General features: G+C 40.5%; 2 protein-coding genes across 2 annotated transcripts in view; one reads left to right on the forward strand and one right to left on the reverse strand.

The window, feature by feature from the left end:
• The window catches only part of LOC109462474 (DBH-like monooxygenase protein 1 homolog), a 50,712-nt gene extending 47,004 nt beyond the window's left edge, over nt 1-3,708 (forward strand). The window contains exons 11-12 of the mRNA XM_019759027.1: nt 1,810-1,978; nt 3,216-3,708. Of these exons, the coding sequence (XP_019614586.1) occupies nt 1,810-1,978; nt 3,216-3,383 (337 nt within the window). The 3' untranslated portion in view covers nt 3,384-3,708. The remainder of the gene's footprint in view (nt 1-1,809; nt 1,979-3,215) is intronic.
• A 3,027-nt stretch (nt 3,709-6,735) lies between these two features.
• LOC109462450 (C2 calcium-dependent domain-containing protein 4C-like) overlaps nt 6,736-16,802 on the reverse strand; it is a 35,787-nt gene continuing 25,720 nt past the window's right edge. The window contains exons 7-9 of the mRNA XM_019759006.1: nt 14,591-14,749; nt 7,769-7,880; nt 6,736-7,052 (exon numbers count right to left, since the gene is read on the reverse strand). Coding sequence (XP_019614565.1) covers nt 6,736-7,052; nt 7,769-7,880; nt 14,591-14,749 — 588 coding nt within the window. The remainder of the gene's footprint in view (nt 7,053-7,768; nt 7,881-14,590; nt 14,750-16,802) is intronic.

Below are 16,802 nucleotides of genomic sequence, written 5' to 3' on the forward strand. Positions count from 1 at the left end.
AAAACTTTTTTTTTTTTGGAAACGGCCGAAAATTCATGCGCGCGCGGATGTCATCCATATAATCAAATCAACATGGCCTAAGTTAACCCTAAACAGTACACCTGGGGTCCGCGCGGACCCCAGCACTATATATTTCTGTAATATCTTTTTTGTTTCTAAAGATTTTTTTCTGAAATTTTAGGTAATTGTCACCCACAAAGTTTGTCTCTCAATACATTGCAGAAAACTCCGTTTCTACCATTTATAAAAAAAATTATATTTGATTTTCTTTTGGGGTCCGCGCGGACCCCAGCCGGCTTTCGATCATAATGGATACACTGGCGTTCTTATACATTACCTTATTTCCGTTTTTATATGTTTTTATGCACTCATCGTATGTCTACCAAGTTTTTAGAGAATTGTGTAGTAATAGAATTAGATTTTAATAACTTTTGTGTAATTATGACGTCATATGACGTCAGAGCTAATAATATAGTCCGCCATATTGGATTTTGACCAATGACGTCATCAAATTAGCATATTCTATGCATATTAAATGATTTAACTTATATTTAATTATGTAAGATGTTATTAATGTTGGTAAAAGAAGTGTAGTTTTATATAAAACTACAGAAAATTTTTATGTTTAAACCAAAATTACTTATATTTTCAAAAAAACTGCCTGCTAAAAACCCGTTGCCATGGCAACACAAAAAAACATCAACTTACTAGTATAAAACTAATATGAACTCTTTTCCAGAGACATTTTAGGAAAGGTCTCCAAATTTGATACTTCTAGCGCAAGCCGTTTAGCCGCTATCTGAGATCAAAGTTGGGCCTCAAAAGCCCCTTCAGTCTGAAATGGGTTTAAAAATCGGGTATTTCTTCTTGTCTTCTTTCCTTCAACAAAAAATAGAAAAAGTTCAAAATGTATGATTTTTGTATGTAATGTGGACACAGAGGTTCCCACATCAGTTTGCAAAACAATTGAGCTGGTAACATGTTGATAATTTCTACAAATTAGCAAATAACTGCTCTGGGGTCCGCGCGGACCCCAGGTGTACAGATTAATCAGTCCGGGAAGGTGTTCTGTTGAGGGTTAAGGCCGTGTTAATTTGATTATATGGATGACATCCGCGTGCGCATGAATTTTCGGCCGTTTCCACAAAAAAAAGTTTTCAACCATACTGTAAATCGTACAAAACAGTTGCAAAATGAGCAAATATATACCGTAAGCTGAAAAAAATTGAAAATGTCGTAGAATGCCAAGATCAAACAAAAAAGACGAACATGAAATGAATTTGAAGAGTAGATTACTCACTATACCGTACCGCAAATTTATGTCCTTTGTTCAACCTTCATGACCACGTAGATTTCATAATGAAAGCATCTTTTTTTGCAAAACTTTTTTTTTAATTCGCACGCTCGCATCACTTTTGGGGTTCCCAGAGGATGTCATCCATATAATCAAATCAACATGGCCTAAGATACCAATTGCGAACTTTCTAATAAATGTACAAGCAAAACTTAACGTATTATAAAAATTAACGTATCGTGGGTCGTGTGGCGTAGCGGCAGAGTGCTCGAGTGCTCTGAACCTAGAGGTCCCGGGTTCGAGTCCTGACCTGCCACCGATCTTGTGCCCTTGGGAAAGGCACTTTACACGACTTTCCTCACTTCGCTCAGGTGAAAATAAGTATTGTATTGTCCCCTGTGTTGGTGGCGGCATTAATATAAGTTTGAAAAACTTGAGTGTGCCGTCACCACGTCTTGTGCTTACATTTTGGAAATTACGTATTATAAACATGTATGACCTGCTCTGCTGTGCAGTGATCCTTTCCAAGTCCTGGCCCCGCCCAGCATGGTGAACAAGACGTATGAGGAACTGTTGGAGGGGTTCCAGTGGACAGCTGAGAGGGCGGCACAGTTCTCTTCATACCTCCTGGACGGAAACTTCAGCACCTTCTGTTTTGGTCATGGCAACTTCACGGGCGATTTCGTAAGTACCGGGCACTAAGGCCACGTTGTGGGGTCGTGTGGGGTAGCGGCAGAGTGCGCGACTCGGAACTAAGAGTCCCGGGTTCGAGTCCTGACATGCCACCGATCTTGTGCCCTTGGGAAAGGCACTTTATACGACTTTACTCACTTAGCTCAGGCGTAAATGAGTATTGTCCTGTCATGTATTTGTCCCCTGTGTTGCTGGCGGCATTAATATAAGTTGAAAAAACTTGAGTGTGTAATCTGGTGATTACATGTTGGAATAAAAGAAAAGGCCACGTTGAATTGATTATATGGATGACATCCTCTGGGAACCCCAAAACTGATGCGAGCGTGCGAATAAAAAAAAGTGTGGCCAAAAAAAGATACTTTCATTATGAAATCTACGTGGTCCTAAAGGTTGGACAAATGACACGAGAGGACGAATGACATGGTATGGCGAAAAATGTACTCTTCGAATTCATTTCTTTACATTTTCGTCTTTTTCGTTTGATTTTGGCATTCAACGACATTGGTGCCGTTTTCCAATATTTTTCTTTGCAATTTACGGTATATATTTGCTCATTTTGCAACTGTTTTGTACGATTTACAGTATTGTTGGAAACTTTTTTTTTGGAAACGGCCGGAAATTCGTACGCGCGCGGATGTCATCCATATAATCGAATCAACATGGTCTAACTAAAATGGATTATGGCTTGGTGTATTACTTAGGCTATCAATTGAATTCGTTTAAGGCAGCGGTCAGGGCAAACGGTTGTTATGCATTTTTCTGTATACTTCGTTCTGCATGTTGTGCTATTCTCGTTGCCTCCAATGTTATTTTACCTTTATTTTACGGTGATACTTTTAATTTGTCAGTGAATACACAACATCAATGGTAAACAAACATTTGAACACACCTTTCCCTCATGAAAGTTCATCTGCGTGTGAACTTGGTAGTTACATGTTTAATTTTGATCGAACACAACAAAGTTCTCTCACCTAGAGCTTTCGACCAGTCACTCTGGTCTTCCTCAGTAGACTGACCCAGTGAAGCTTGTCACGTGACTTCTTTGAAGTGTGACGTCAACACTGGGTCAAAGGTATCTGGTAGACGATGCCGGCACCCACTCAGGGTTAGTCTACTGAGGAAGAGCAGAGTGACTGGTCGAAAGCTCTAGCTAGGTGAGAGAACTTTGTTGTGTTGGATCGAAAGTCTTAACTTTAAACTTTTCCCTCCTGTTCCTGTTGGACTACAGCTCACATCGGCAAAAGAGATGCCCTTCCCCCGCGGGACCAGGTTCCCTCCCCCCGACACCTGCGGCCGGACTTCCTCCAGCGCCTGCCGACCCCCTCTCACTGCAGTTCACTTCTGGGCCGCTACCTCCCTCCTGGCGCTGCTGTGCAAAGTTTTGCACAACTTATAAAGATGCTGTTGAGTTTTATCGTATGGCAATATTCAGGAGAGCAACAAAAGTAGTTGAATCTTTTCATTCATTAAACAAAAAATTCAGACAGACAAAGCATCCATGTTATAATTAGTACAGTAGATAAATTGAAATAGATCATGGTAATTATGACTATTTCAATAATCAGTGAGACAAATCCCGAAATAACAAACATTTTACAAAAAATTCTACATATTTCATGGATGTATGAGATCTCTGAATTCTGTTTTACTTTCTTTCTACCTGACGTACAGCAATAACTGAAGTACTCGGCGTAAAGATCAGAATTGCCCTGATGATGTGCGGCTCAAGTCCCTTTTCCTGCATTGACAAGTAAAGCCCAGGTCACAACCCGCCGTACGTGCTTTTTGTCCGTACGTTTTTTGGGAGGCTACGTCTGCTACGTTTTTTCTGACAACGTGGGGAAGGAGTGGCGTCGACGCACGTCACTCGCACGGTTGCACAAGGTGTAAGAGTGTGGTCTGCACGCCACGTCTGGCCGTGAGCGGTTGCGTGCATCGTTCGTTGCGCAAGTGGTGAGATGTACGTGCTTACAACGTACGATCTCTGTGCGATTGCAACTTTACCGTAAGGAGGCCGTACTCACACGTACTTCTTCCGTACGGTACGGTACGGTACTCGCACGCACGGGTGGTGAATCCGTAGACCGCACGCAGAAAAAAGTTTTCCATGCACTTAAACTTCTACGGCGTGTCTGCGTGCTCCCGAAGCCGTAGGATTCCGTACAGAGGCGGTACTCACCACGCACGGATGCCCTACGTTTGCCCACGTTTTTGCACGTAGACAGAACGCAGAAGCACGTACGGCGGGTTGTGACCAAGGCTTAACATTTCTAACACATAACGTTACGGGTGTTTATAAGGCCATGTTGATTTGATTATATGGATGACATCCCCTGGGAACCCCAAAACTGATGCGAGCGTGCGAATAAAAAAAGTTGCTTTCATTATGAAATCTACGTGGTCATTAAGGTTGAACAAATGACACAGAGTATGGTATGGTGAATAATCTACTCTTCAAACCCATGTCTTTACATATTTGTCTTTTTCGTTTCATTTTGGCATTCTACGACATTGGTATCGTACACCAATATTTTTGGTTACACCTTACGGTATATATTTGCTCATTTTGCAATTGTTTTTGTACGATTTACAATATGGTCGAAAACTTTTTTTTGGAAACGGCCGAAAATTCATGCGCGCGTGGATATCATCCATATAATCAAATCAACATGGCCTTATCCTGTTCACAAATAAAGAATAGAGAATACATTTGTACAAAACTCCTGCAAAGTGTAGACAAACATCCATTAGTAGTAATAAGGTGTCAGAGTTGTTATACGTTCATTGTGTGAAGTTTTGTGACAGATCACATATTATAGTTAGGCCACACCAAGTAAATTTTATGGATGACGTCCGCGCGCGCATTGATTTTGGCCTGTTCCTAGAAAAAAAAACAAGAAATTCCGCTTCCTGTAACTATGACCAAAGAGTCACGACAGTGCCTCATATAGGTTTGTACGGACCAAAGCTTATGAAGCATCAAGCAAGGAAATCATGACTTCCTTTAGGAATTCAGTTTGGTACAAGAAACTTGCTGACCGCTCCATCTATCTCCCCAAAGCATAGGACGACAACTGCTGTTCCACCTGATTTATTGCTGTTTTGATGATGAATAAAAGACTTCTTGCTTGTTACACTGTGTCACCTCATTCAATTTGTGTCCTAACATTTGTCGTCTCTTAGTATATTTCTAATCTAGGCATCTTGTTTTTTTAGGGCCCTTCTTGTTTTTTGTCGCCCTCTCGCATTAGATTTAGGGTCTCCAAAGGACGCCATCCATACAATTTACTTGGTGTGGCCTTACATCAGACTTGAAAACAGCTTATTAAACAGACTGTGGACAGGCGAGGTGCTATGGTCCATTTGGATTTTTTGGTTGTAAAAAAATTGCTCCCCTTGAATTACGGCATAACAAATTGTCAACACAATATTGAAAGTTTATTGCAAATACATGCCCGATGGCTAATTGTAAATACCAACAACATGTATGACAAGGCTGAGGCAATAAAAATCATTGCCAAGGCGACGACTGAATGATATATATTATTTCATGTGGTGGAGCTAGCAATCTACATTACAATTATCAGAAAAAAAACATATTTCCCTATCTTATAAAGACATGCACATAGTGAAATTTACAGGATGGGTGGAGGAGGTGTGGGGCAATATACCAAATACACGTATAGGAGGAATCAGCCGTTCTTCCCCAGCAATATAGATTTTATGATGACATACTTACTTACTTTACTTTGGTCGAGTTCTCGCTAGAACCAAACCATCCTCCATTTCACTTCACTCTATCCTCCACCAGAGACTGGATTTTATGTCTGGTCTGAAGTTGTTACTCCTTTGACTTTTTTTTACCTTTTGTGGGATCCAAAAGGACGGACAATTTCTTTTCTCTCTGTGATCTGATATGGTCTTTGGCCAAAGACAGCTGTGCTCTCTGTCCATGGTGTGGGGAGAAGACTGATGACCAGTAATAAATCTTGCCAGGCAGCTGGATGGGTGGCACGTGGGCACCCCGTGTAAGTTACCTGCTTGATCCAAAAACCACATGGCCGAAGGTTTCCTCAAAACCAATTCCCCAGGGAATGCATTCGTGTAATTTTTGAAATTCTTTCAAAGCGATCGTAGTACTTACACAAATGCCTCCGCCCCCAAAGGGCGTCGCCAAAAAAGAAGATACAATGATATGACAGACTGTGTGTTATACTGCATTCTACAACATACGTGGTAGTACGGTGGTACTCATGAGTTTTGCTGGGTTTAACGTATTCTTTTGAGGCAGTGGGGGACCAATTCACCCACTTCGTCTATTATATGTGGGTTCTTTGATTTTAGTAGTAAAATTGTTTTCTTTAAGTGGGGGATAGTACAAAAGTAAGGGTGCATTTTGGACACGGTAGTAAATAATTGGTTTCTGATATCATTAGAAATATGGACAATTAGAGATGAAATGATTTTCAAATATTTTGTTTTAAATATTGGGCTTAACACCCACTATCTTGACTGATTCAAGCGAAAACTATTTTGGACACGTAACAACATTATCTTGGCTTTTAAAGCTTCATGAGCACGTGGCAGCCCTTGATTGGCTGATCTGTTTGAAGCACCGAACTACGTGGTCTGTGATTGGTTGCATGTATGACGTCACTCGGTCTCCATGAGCACGTGCCAGCCCTTGATTGGCTGATCCGTTAGGAAGCACCGAACTACGTGACCTGTGATTGGTTGCATGTATGACGTCACTCGGTCTCCATGAGGTCGTGCCAGACGTTGATTGGTTTTCCCCGATGACGTACCGCCCTCCGCACGTGTTGCCGTTCGCTCTCCTCCGTAGCCATCGCCCCGAGCCGAACCTGTCCGATCACCCCGTCGGCAAGGATTCGGGCATGATCGTAAACGGTGACAATGATGCTGCAGTCCTCGAAGATTTCTGACGGAAACGGAAAATTAAAGGCCTCCTTGAAGACGGGGTCGCACGTCTTGCGCTGGATCTTGGTATGTCTTACGTCGTCTTCGGCACCGTCAGGTCCGCGTATCACGATCCTCACGTAAGAATCTAAAAAAAAAAAGAAAATCTCATTCACATTGGTTCATTGAGGATATAGCAAAAAGCAACATGTTTATACGTAACCCTTTCTTAAAAAATCCAAAACCAAATATAAACTACAAAGGTAGCATTTGCAAAGCAAATGCATAGTGTTTACCTTGAGTTCGCATATGGTCTGCTCTGTTAATTCTTACTCAAACACATTCATATACTAGTATGGTGACAGGAGTCTAAATCCCTCCTGCTATAAAATTGCAACATGGTGTAACCCAACACTAGTTACCATGGTGACAGACGTCTGGTTCAGGTCATTGACCTTATTTGTATGGAGAAGAAGAGGAAGAGGAAACAGAGCAAAAACAACATGCTTTCCTTCTGCAAAGGTAAACATAACAATTGCATTGGGAAGGAACACAGTCCATACATAAAAATGTAAGATAGATGACGGGAAACAATCCAAAGGAGACAATGCATCCATCCATCCATCCATCCTTCCATCCATCCTTCCATCCATCCTTCCATCCATCCATCCATCCATTCATCCATCCATCCATCCATCCTTCCTTCCTTCCATCCATCCATCCATCCATCCATCCTTCCATCCACCCATCCATCTATCCACACATACATACATACATACGTGCATGCATAAATACATACATACATACATACACTGCATGTACATACAAACATACATGCATACATACATACATACACACACACACCTGGTGGTCCAATGAGAGCATTCCTCGGCAGGTTTTCCGCCTTGACGACCGTTACCAGCATGTTGTCTGCCCTGGCCTGATAACACAGGGACAGGTTCAGCATGCCCAGGTCCTGGAGTAGGGAAATTTTAGTATTAAGAGGCGCCACCTGGCGTTCTCGAATTGCAACTCATGAACATGTTCAGTATAAGATCATGTACCTTGCAATATTTGTCTCCGGGGACTGTGACTGTAATCAACTTTAAAACCACTATTTTCATTCATTAATAGTCAGTGTGTATGTTCATTCAATGTGTGCTGTTACCGTTGTATCATGTACAAAATGACTAACAAACTGATAGATGTACCAACCACTAAGTATCTGATTCCAGCCCGGAAAAGAACAAGAAACAGCCATGCCTTCAAATATCAGAGTTATCAACCAAGAATTGAGGTGTTAAAAAACTCGTATTTCCCTAGAACTATCGTAGACTGGAACTCGTTGCCACCAAGCACAGTTGGGGCATCTTCACCAGAAAACTTGAAAAAAACTCCTGCAATTAAATGTGCAAAGATTGAGTGTAACAAGTCGTTAGGTGTGATATAGCTAGCTGCCGCCGCGCCTCGTACCTTCGAAGCTGGTGTTACGCCGAAGGGCGGTTATACTGGCTATACTGATACAGATACCGATCGTTAAGATACCTGTTCGAAAGTAGAAAATTAGTTCAAACTGCAAGTCTGAATGGGATCATAAGGAACTTTTGAAACCATCCTTTTTCATTTCTTCCCATTGCCTTCCTTTCCTTTGGGGTTGATCTTGGCTTTCTACGACATTAGTATCGTTTTCCAATATTTAGTTTGCAATTTACCGCATATATTTGCTCAGTTTGCGGCTGCCTTGTACGATGTACTAGCCTGGGTGCCACCCACCATGTCATTATATATTATGAGCCGGCGTAAACTACAGAAGATGGCGCCACCCAAGCTAACGAATTACAGCATGGTCAAAAACTTTTTTGGGGGGGGGGGACTAAAATTCATGCACACGAGGATGGCATCCATATTATCAAATCAACATGGCCTAACAAGATATTTGCTGTGAGAGGAGTCATCACAAGAGCCAAGGCAATTTGGCTTTGAAAAACGCTCTAATTTGTTCACGAGGGACTTGTTTCTAAATCCATGCGGCCGAGGCCGCCTCTCTGGTGGGCACAGCACGGTCGAACCTCACGGTGTGAACCAGAATATGGATTTACATTAGGCCACAGCAAGTAGTTTTTATGGATGACATCAGCTCGCGCATTAATTTTTGGCCTGATTTTTAAATAAAAAAGACATTTTGTTGCCCTTTGACAGTGGTCAACATGCCGAAAATGGGCCAAGACCATACTGGAACGTGGATGGCAGACAAATATGAAGAGAGGAGACAAGGCTCTGATTTAATGTTTTGTCTTTTTCTTTGATGCAGCGACGTATGTCATTCCTTTTATATGTGATGGTGGCTGTGTATATGTGATATTCACACTGAATCAAAACCATTTGTACAATTATTAAAAACTTAATTTTTCAAAATCATTTCAGTGAGAAATAGATGATGTAATAGTTGATTGTAGATTCAGCACAAGATAGTTATCATTTCTTGTTCAAGAAGGTTTAGGATATCGAAATTTAAAAATGTAGGAATCTTGTTTTGTTCGGCCCGCCTTGTTTTTCTTTCGCCCTATCGCATTAGATTTGGAGTCTGCGGAGGATGTCATCCATGAAATTTACTTGCTGTGGTCTTGGCCTAGCTAGGTGTCTGCTTCAGACATCAGGACACAGAGGAATCATAATTTGTGCTACTAAAAGGAAACAATCGTGACCCAGGAGATGCATTATCTCCTAGCTATAGCCTCCCATGTACAGATATCTTGTCGTGCAATAAACTTCTTCAGTCACCAAAATTAAAGGAGACGTTTTATCTTGAAAAATAAATTTATAGACTTTGATTTTATATAAGGCCACACCGATTTAATTTCATGGATGACATCCTCGGAAGACCCCCAAGTGCGCGCGGGCGAATAAAAAAAAATTCCGGCCAAAAATAAAAATGCTACTAAACCACAGGAATGCAAAGCTGGTATTGTGAATTCCCGACAGTACATAGTGACGTATACGACAAGCCGGCACATGCTTGCTTTTTGTGGCATTTATGAATCGGTACTATACTAAATTATTATTATTCATTATACTTATGTACTGAGTTCTTGAGTCGTGGAGCTTCGAATTCGATAGCCTAGAGCCAGGCCAGAGCCTTGGTGGAGGTGATCTTTTTTTTTTTTTTTTTTGAGGGCGACAGGCGAAAATCAATGCGCGCGTGGATGTCATCCATAAAACTAAGTCGGTGTGGCCTAAATGTGTACACTTTAAGAGGTTAATTTCATACCATCGAAGGAATCTATCTCTACGTGCCTATTATATATATACAAGTATATATAAAGGGTCGTTCATGCATATTTGCTATGACAGCAAGGAGAATGAAGACAAAAAAAATGTTTATCCCCTGAATAATATCTCCTAAGTGCGTAAAAAATGATCTAAAATTTGTTATGTCTGTTAAAAGAAGCTATTTCGACCAATAAATTGTCAAGCCAAAAGTGTCAAAGCTCCACCGATATTAAAGGCATCCAGTGAAGTTTTTAGGGCTTGGAATCAAACCAGATTTTTAAAAGTAAATATTCTAGTCACTTATCTGCATACTAAATTTAAACAACACTGTCCCAATTTATATCAACATTCATGGAGCAAAAATGTAAAAAAAAATTAAGGCCTAAAAACGGTTACCTGGAAGGACCTAGATTGATTTTCAGGGCACCACCCAGAAAATAAAACACTGATCTTGTGGCTTGTTTCTGCAGTTTCAAATATAAATGTTCAAAGTATGAAATACTAATTCAAATGTGCTAATGTGGCACATTATGTGTCTATATCAAACAGATTGCTTTATTCAGAATATTTTCAGTTCGGTAGCCTAGTATTCAGTCTTAGGCCATGTTGATTTGATTATATGGATGACATCCTCCGGGAACCGCAAAACTGATGCGCGCGTGCGAATAAAAAAAGTTTTGCAACAAAAAAAGTTGCTTTCACTATGAAATCTACGTGGTCATGAAGGTTGAACCAATGGCACAGAATATGTTATGGCGAATAACCTATTCTTCGAATTCATTTCTTTACATTTTTGTCTTTTTTCCTTTGATTTTGGCATTCTACGACATTGGTATCGTTTCTAAATGTTTTCCTTGCAACTTTAAATTTGCTCATTTAGCAACTGTTTTTGCACGATTTACAGTCTGGTTGAAAACTTTTTTTTTTTGGAAACGGCCGAAAATTCATGCGCGCGCGGATGTCATCCATATAATCAAATCAACATGGCCTTACGTATACGTGATGGGGCGTGTTGGCGAGGACACCGGGAAACCTATGTGAGGCGAGCGGGACAGAGCTCTTTCGGCCCCGACCACGATCATGCAGACTGGATACTACATTGTAGGCTACCAGTTTGGCCGCTCTGAAAATGCATCGGATGCCTGTAAACCTTAGAGTGTCTGAGGGTGCCGATGACATAGTTACCACAGGGCTGCTGATCCCTTTTAACTACATCCACTACTTTTCTAACCTCTTCACCCCTACCATCACGGTCGTCAATCATGTAGCTCCGACAGAAAGGCTCCAACATAAGCCGAGGGGCGATGTTTTGTAGAGTTTAAAAACATAGTATTTTTTATTACATAAGGCCATAGCAAGTAATTTTTATGGATGACATCAGCGCGCGCATTGATTTTCGGCTGATTTTGGAAAAAAAAAACAAGAAATTTTGTTGCCTTATGAAAGTGGTGAACATGCCGAAAATGGTCAAAGATGTCTGTTGCCATGCCGGAAGGTGGATGGCAGATAACTATGAAGAGAGGAGACAAGAAAAGGCTCTGATTTAATGTCTTGTTTCTTACTTTGATGCAGTGATATGTGATGCTGGCTGTATATATGCGATGTTCCCACTGAATCAAAACCATTTGTACAATGATTGAGTCAAAGTTTAAAAATGTAGGAACCTTGTTTTTTTCGGCCCACCTTGTGTTTTTTTCGCCCGCACGCATTAGATTTAGAGTCTCCAAAGGACGTCATCCATAAAATTTACTTGCTGTGGCCTAACTAGAGGTCGGAGATCCCATGTCTTCGTCAGCGGTACATTGTTCTAGAGAATTCGAAATGAACAAGTGTATTCTTTACTCCTTTCTAATAATTAATTTGATCTAGAGTACAAATTTCTGTAATCCCTTTTTATGCTACGAAACAACGCCACAAATTTTACAGACGCGCCATCACCCGTGTTAGGTCCCCATACGTTATGTGATTTTGGACTGTGCCGTGGCAAGCTGTCTCAAAGATCGTTATTTCTAAACACAAAAGGTCCGCTGCAGTGACAACGGGACCCCCCACGAGGCCCGTTAACGAACTTAACCTTGGTCTCAACAACAGTGACCTGCCTACCAAAAAATTTTAAACATCAATTTACATATACAAAAGTTATTCTGCTAACAAACCACAAACACAGGAGGTGCACTAACGTAACGTACGGACCCCCACGAAGCCCAAACTTGCACTTGATTTTGGCCTTAACAACGGTAATCTGCCTGCCAAAAATCATGGACGTCGAATCATGCCTTCAAGAGTTATTCCGCTAAATCCGCAGTCAACCACAATACAGCGGGACGATTCCATAGTCTTTCTGACGAAGACAATAAGGAATAGATAAACGGTCACACAGTTGCAGATGTTGGCAGCTCAATCAATGTGCGTTAGATATAAAAGTAATGAACAATCCTTGTCACTGAATTCCTGCATGGAAGGAGTTTTAACTATGTAGGCATCGGCTTTACGTCTCAAGTTCACAGCAAAGACATATCACAAGCCTTTCGTTACAAGTTTAAGTATTGTAACCCGTTCACGTGTCCCAATGTATCAATTGACCCATTTCTATGACTTCTATAGGAAGTGGTTATTCTTTTTAGCACGCAGGTGAAAGTAAAGTCTAGAAAGCTGAATGATTTTTAAGGGGCTTTATGTAACCTTTTACACCAAAAATTGAAATATTATTTCAATGAAATAATCATGTGATTGTAATTTAATTCTACTTTTCAACATATTTGTACAATTAGCTCACATTTCTGACATTTATGTCTGGCAATAAAACGGCCCACACTATAGCTAGGCGCACTCAGTTTGTGGTGCCACCACAAACTACCAGAATGTAAACAAACATGGCTGACAGCTGTGTTTCATGCTTTTAAACACACCGTTAAGGCGTCATATTATGTCACAGTTGTCCTAAATCAGTCAAGATGAATCCATACATTAGTTTAGTCAGACCACATCTAGAATACGCTAGCGCTGAGTGGGATCCGTACTACAAGGAACATATTCACAAGTTAGAATCGGTACAGAAAAGAGCGGCCAGGTTCGTTTCAAATAACTATGACACATATGCCAGCACTACCAAACTGGTCACAGATTTAGGGTGGGACACATTAAAGGACAGACGCACAGCAAGTAGACTCACATTACTTCAAAAAGCAAGACACTCAAAAAACAGCCCTTCCGGTCAAAACCTTGTTGACGCCTATCCCGCGCCAATCGCGACACTTCAACTCAAACTCATACAAGCCACTAACGTTTCACAAAGACTGTTACAAATATTCATATTATCCACAAACTGTCAGAGATTGGAACATTTTGCCCCAAGAGATAATTGATACTGCGGAACCCACGAAGTTCAACGCTGCAGTACTACAACACCTGAGGACGCAGCAATAGCGCATCGCACAGCTCCCCTGCACGCTTTACCCCAATTTAGGGGTGTTGTGCAGTATCCAAACAAGAACAAGAACCTCCACTTCCTGAATGAGGCTTATTTGCAAAAAGTTACTTTTTGTATCGTCCTAATGTTACATAATGCATAATGTAAAAGTAAGCTATTTCGACCAATAAGTTGTCAAGCCAAAAGTGTCAAAAGCTCTACCGATGTTAAAGGCAACCAGTGCAGTTTTTAGGGATTAGAAAACAAATTTTTCAAAGTAAATATTCTAGTCACTTATGTCTGCATACTAAGCTCAAACAACTCTGTCTCAAATTGAATGTATTTCAACATTCATGGAGCATGTATTGATTCAAATTATGTTCTCATGCCTTTGTTGCACTAAGCATTGAGTGAGATCTCTTCTTTTGAGGCGAGTCTCTGTCATTATTTAATCATTTATTTGAAAGGAATCTTATTTTGTTGAGTGTATATTGATTCATTTGTTATTCATATTTTTTGTTATTATTTATGTCAGTTCAAATATTTGTTTACTGTTTTGGTACTTCAATTTTGTATTTATTGGAAAGTACATGAATTATTACTTTCATTTACTTTCATTTCAAACATATTATTTCTATTATTTGACCTCTGATCTCCAATTCATTTTTTCTCTATGATTGATTCTGTTTCAAGTTGTTATAATTTCAGTATGATTTGTATGTTTTATTTATTATTATTGCTAAAAGCAATTATTATTATCATTATTATTGTTATTTCATTGTATGCTGCGGACTCTAGGAAGAATAGTATGGAGTTGACTTCCATACTAATGGAGATCTAAATAAACAAACAAACAAACAAAAATGTCAAAAATTCCGACGAAAAACGGTTACTGGAAGGACCTAGATAGGAAAGTTACTTTTTGTATCGTCCTAATGTTATATAATGCAGCTGTAAGTTTGAAAAAAAAGGAATGCGCAAACGGAGAACAGGAAATGGACATTGACCTCAGAGTCTGTCCTGGGTTCGAGATTTCTCCAGAGGCGGTTCTCGTGACTCAGGTCCAGGGTACCCAGCACCACCTGCACCTCCCCCAGCAGGGCGTCTCTGCGCAGGTGCGGCGTCTTACTGAACACCTTCATACGCAACTTCATGTCGTTCAGCATCTGAAAAACACAGGAAAACTAGAAAGGTAACATTTGCAATGCAAATGCATAAGGGGTCGTGTGGCGTAGCGGCACGGAATCAAGAGGTCCATGGTTCCTGACATGCCACCGATCTTGTGCCCTTGGGAAATGCACTTTACACGACTTTCCTCACTTCGCTCAGGTGAAAATGAGTATTGTATTGTCCCCTGTGTTGGTGGCGGCATTAATATAAGTTTAAAAAAACTTGAGTCCAACCTCTAGTCACCACGTCTTGTGATTAGATATTGGAATAACTTTATATCTAAAAGAAAATGCACAATGTTTACCTTCGCATATGGTCTGCTCTGTTAGTTCTTACTCAAATACATTCATATGAATATGGTCAGACAGGAGTATAAATCTCTCCTGCTATAAAATTGCAACATGATGTAACTCAACACCAGTTACCATAGTGACGGATGTCAACAAATCAGGTCATTGGCCAGGTTAGAGAGAGGTCAGTTTTTTGGAACGGAAGAAGAAGAGGAAACGTAGCAAAAACAATATGTTTACCGAATAAAAGTTCAGAGATTACTTCACCCCTTTACCTATACTGCTTTGCGACCATTTCAGTCTCACCGACAATAATAGCCACGCGTACGCTGACGACATAAGCTCCTTTTCAAGCAGATGTTTGGGTTTTCGCTTATTTTTGGCGTGTTTTGGGGCATTTTTATCGGGCTTTCATTTTTGCGCTGACATCTTTTCTTTACTGTTGGGTCTGCGTAAAAAAAAAGATACCAGTGCAAAAAACGAAGCCCAATTAATAATAATAGTAATGAATCTTTATTGCATGTTCTTGCCCAGATGGGCTAAATGCACAAGAGGATGTCCAGTATGTAAAACATGAGTATTTCATACTGGTACACTGTATTCTAATGCAGAGTGCTAGGAATCTATACATCACAATAATACTATATACTACCTATCATCTACTGTTAGTTGCCCTTTCTTCTCTCTTTTTGAAACATTTGGAAACATAATTACATAGTTTGTCAACTGTACATTCGTTCTTATGTGACATCAAGCGTTTAAACATGTCCTGCTTTGACATTTTCTTACATATCTTGTCTAATTGTAAAGTATCGAATAGCTCTTGGCGTTCATCTTTATATAATGTACAGTCAAGTAGAAAGTGTATCTCGTTTTCAACATATAAACAAGGAAAATCGTAGATTTTGTACCTCCGGGTATTGTAATGTATGTTGCAGAATGTTGGGTGCATGTTGGGACTGTTCTTTAAATTAGTGAATGGTGTCTGTGTGTGTGTGTGTTCACGCGAAGACCATTTTTTCGAAAAGTTTCGAAATGTTTGTAATTGGCTAAATGATCTGTGAAATCACTAATCCCCCCTAGCCGACTGGAGCCCCAAAATAGAAAGGACAGGGGGCATCCCGTGGCGAATCTGGCTGCCCGACCCTCAGCGACCAGCGATAATGTAAACAAACACCCACACAAACGGCCGCGTGAGAAATCAAGTCCAGTGCGCGGAACTTGCTCTTGAAAATTTATCAAGCCGCTACGCTTCCCCCCGCAGCTGCCGTCCCTCCCCACTTATCCCACACTAGTTCAAATCACGTAAAAAAAAAACACATCAAAACATGCACAGAAGCGTGTTCAATCATATCTTTCATGTTACGGTTAAAACTTAGAACCTCCTTTTGAGCGAACGTTACAAACACGAAACAAAATAATATTTTCGAAAACAAATCGCAATCAGCAAGATTTCATTCCTGTTTCATTCATCAAAAGTTCTTGTCGATTGTAAAATGATCACTCATCTGTTGTCTCCTCTAGTGTGTCATTTGTAGCGTAATCACGGCGTGCCAAAAAAATCAGTCAAATCTATGAAAATTCCGGGATAAAAAACTTGGCAAAAACGTGTTCTCCACATCGCTGTACAAAACCATGCGTGCGCCATTTTGATATGTAAATAGCAGCGCGCGATCTACGCTCTCATTGGTTTACCTCACATGACCTGCGTTCCGATTGGATAAGCGATATCGAGCCGGCAGCGCGATGAATTTCTTAT

This window comes from Branchiostoma belcheri, unplaced genomic scaffold (assembly GCF_001625305.1).
Source record: "Branchiostoma belcheri isolate BF01 breed outbred unplaced genomic scaffold, Haploidv18h27 scaffold117, whole genome shotgun sequence".
Lineage (NCBI taxonomy): Eukaryota > Metazoa > Chordata > Leptocardii > Amphioxiformes > Branchiostomatidae > Branchiostoma > Branchiostoma belcheri.